Source organism: Pteropus alecto, unplaced genomic scaffold (assembly GCF_000325575.1).
Source record: "Pteropus alecto unplaced genomic scaffold, ASM32557v1 scaffold38, whole genome shotgun sequence".
NCBI classification, from domain to species: Eukaryota; Metazoa; Chordata; class Mammalia; order Chiroptera; family Pteropodidae; genus Pteropus; species Pteropus alecto.
The window spans coordinates 10,103,674-10,105,946 of NW_006442512.1; the positions used below are offsets into that span (position 1 = coordinate 10,103,674).

Sequence of the window (2,273 nt, forward strand, 5' to 3'; positions counted from 1 at the left end):
TGCTGAAGAGGCTCCTACACAAGAGACCACAGAACTTCAATCACCATCACCAGTGAAGGCCCCTTCAGAAGAGGCCCCAGCTGAACTTCAGCCTCCCCCAGCTGAAGAGACTACTGCAGGAGAAACCCCTGCCCAAAATCAGCCTCCAGAAACTGAGGATGCCACTGCAGAAGAGGCTCCTCCTGAAGTTCCGTCTTCAGCAGTTATGCCTTCTTCTGAAATTTCGCCTCCACCAGCGGAGGCCCCTTCTGAAGTTCGGCCTCCACCAGCTGAAGCCCCTTCTGAACTTCAGCCTCCACCATCAGAAGCCCCTTCTGAACTTCAGCCTCCACCATCAGAAGCCCCTTCTGAAATACAGCCTCCACCAGCTAAGGCCCCTTCTGAGGTTCAGCCTCCGCCAGCTAAGGTCCCTTCTGAAGTTAGGCCTCCACCAGCTGAGGCCACATCTGAAGTTCGGCCTCCAACAGCTAAGGTCCCTTCTGAAGTTCGGCCTCCACCAGCTGAGGCACCTACTGAAATTCAGCCTCCACCAGCTGAGGCACCTTCAGAAGTTCGAACTCCCGTAACTGAGGCCCCTTCTGAAGTTCGGCCTCCACTAGCTGAAGCCCCTTCTGAAGTTCGGTCTCCATCAGCTGAAGCCCCATCTGAAGTTCAGCCTCCACCAACTGAAGTCCCTTCTGAAGTTCGGCCTCCACCAGCTGAAGCCTCATCTGAAGTTCGGTCTCCACCAGCTGAGGCCCCTTCTGAAATTCAGACTCCACCACCTGAGGTCCCTTCTGAAGTTCGGCCTCCACCAGCTGGGGCCCCTTCTGAAATACAGCCTCCACCAGCCGAGGCCCCTTCTGAAGTTCGACCTTTACCAGCTGAAGCCTCATCTGAACTTCAGCCTCCACCATCAGAAGCCCCTTCTGAACTTCAGCCTCCACCATCAGAAGCCACTTCTGAAGTTCAGCCTCCACCAGCTGAGGCACCTTCTGAAGTTCGACCTCCACCACCTGAAGCTCCATCTGAACTTCAGCCTCCACCATCAGAAGCCCCTTCTGAAGTGCAGCCTCCACCATCAGAAGCCCCTTCTGAAGTGCAGCCTCCACCATCAGAACCCCCTTCTGAAGTTCAGCCTCCCACAGCTGAGGCACCTTTTGAAATTCAGCCTTCCCCAACTGAGGTTCCTTCGGAAGTTCGGCTTCCACCAGCTGAAGCCCCTTCTGAATTTCGGCCTCCACCAGCTGAGGCCTCCTCTGAAGTTCGGCCTCCCCTAGCTGAGGCCCCTTCTGAAGTTCGGCCTCCACCAGCTGAGGTCCCTTCTGAAGTTAAGCCTCCACCAGCTGAGGCCCCTTCTGAAGTTCGGCCTCCCCCAACTGAGGTCCCTTCTGAAGTTAAGCCTCCACCAGCTGAGGCACCTTCTGAAGTTCAGCCTCCCCCAGCTGAGGCACCTTCTGAAGTTCAGCCTCCACCAGCTGAGGTCCCTTCTGAAGTTCGGCCTCCCCTAGCTGAGGCCCCTTCTGAAGTTCGGCCTCCCTTAGCTGAGGCTCCTTCTGAAGTTCGGCCTCCCCCAGCTGAAGCTCCTTCTGAAGTTCGGCCTCCCCCAGCTGAAGCCCCTTCTGAAATACAGCCTCCCCCAGCTGACAGCCTCCGCCAGCTGAAGCCCCTTCTGAAGTTCAGCCTCCACCAACTGAGGCCCCTTCTGAAGGTCGGCCTCCCTTAGCTGAGGCTCCTTCTGAAGTTCGGCCTCCACCAGCTGAAGCCTCTTCCGAAGTTCGGCCTCCACCAGCTGAGGTTCCTTCTGAAGTTCAGCCTCCCCCAGCTGAAGCTCCTTCTGAAGTTCGGCCTCCACCAGCTGAGGCCCCTTCTGAAGTTCGGCCTCCTCTAGCTGAGGCCCCTTCTGAAGTTCGGCCTCCACCACCCGAGGTCCCTTCTGAAGTTCGGCCTCCACCAGCTGAGGTCTCTTCTGAAGTTCGGCCTCTGCCAGCTGAAGCCCCTTCTGAAATACAGCCTCCTCCAACTGAGGTCCCTTCTGAAGTTCGGCCTCCATCAGCTGAAGCCTCTTCTGAAGTTCGGCCTCCACCAGCTGAGGCCCCTTCTGAAGTTCGGTCTCCACCAGCTGAAGTCTCTTCTGAAGTTCGGCCTCCCCCAGCTGAAGCCCCTTCTGAAATACAGCCTCCACCAACTGAGGTCCCTTCTGAAGTTCGGTCTCCACCAACTGAAGACCCTTCTGAAGTTCGGCCTCCCCCAGCTGAAGCCCCTTCTGAAGTTCGGCCTCCCCCAGCTGAAGC

The 2,273-nt window shown here is 57.5% G+C and overlaps 1 protein-coding gene across 1 annotated transcript in view; it reads left to right on the top strand.

Moving 5' to 3' along the window:
• The window catches only part of FSCB (fibrous sheath CABYR binding protein), a gene marked incomplete at its 5' end in the record, with an annotated part of 4,012 nt that overhangs the window by 928 nt on the left and 811 nt on the right, over positions 1-2,273 (top strand). Inside the window, one exon of the mRNA XM_025040369.1 lies at positions 9-1,474. Within this exon, the coding sequence (XP_024896137.1) occupies positions 9-1,474 (1,466 nt within the window). The remainder of the gene's footprint in view (positions 1-8; positions 1,475-2,273) is intronic.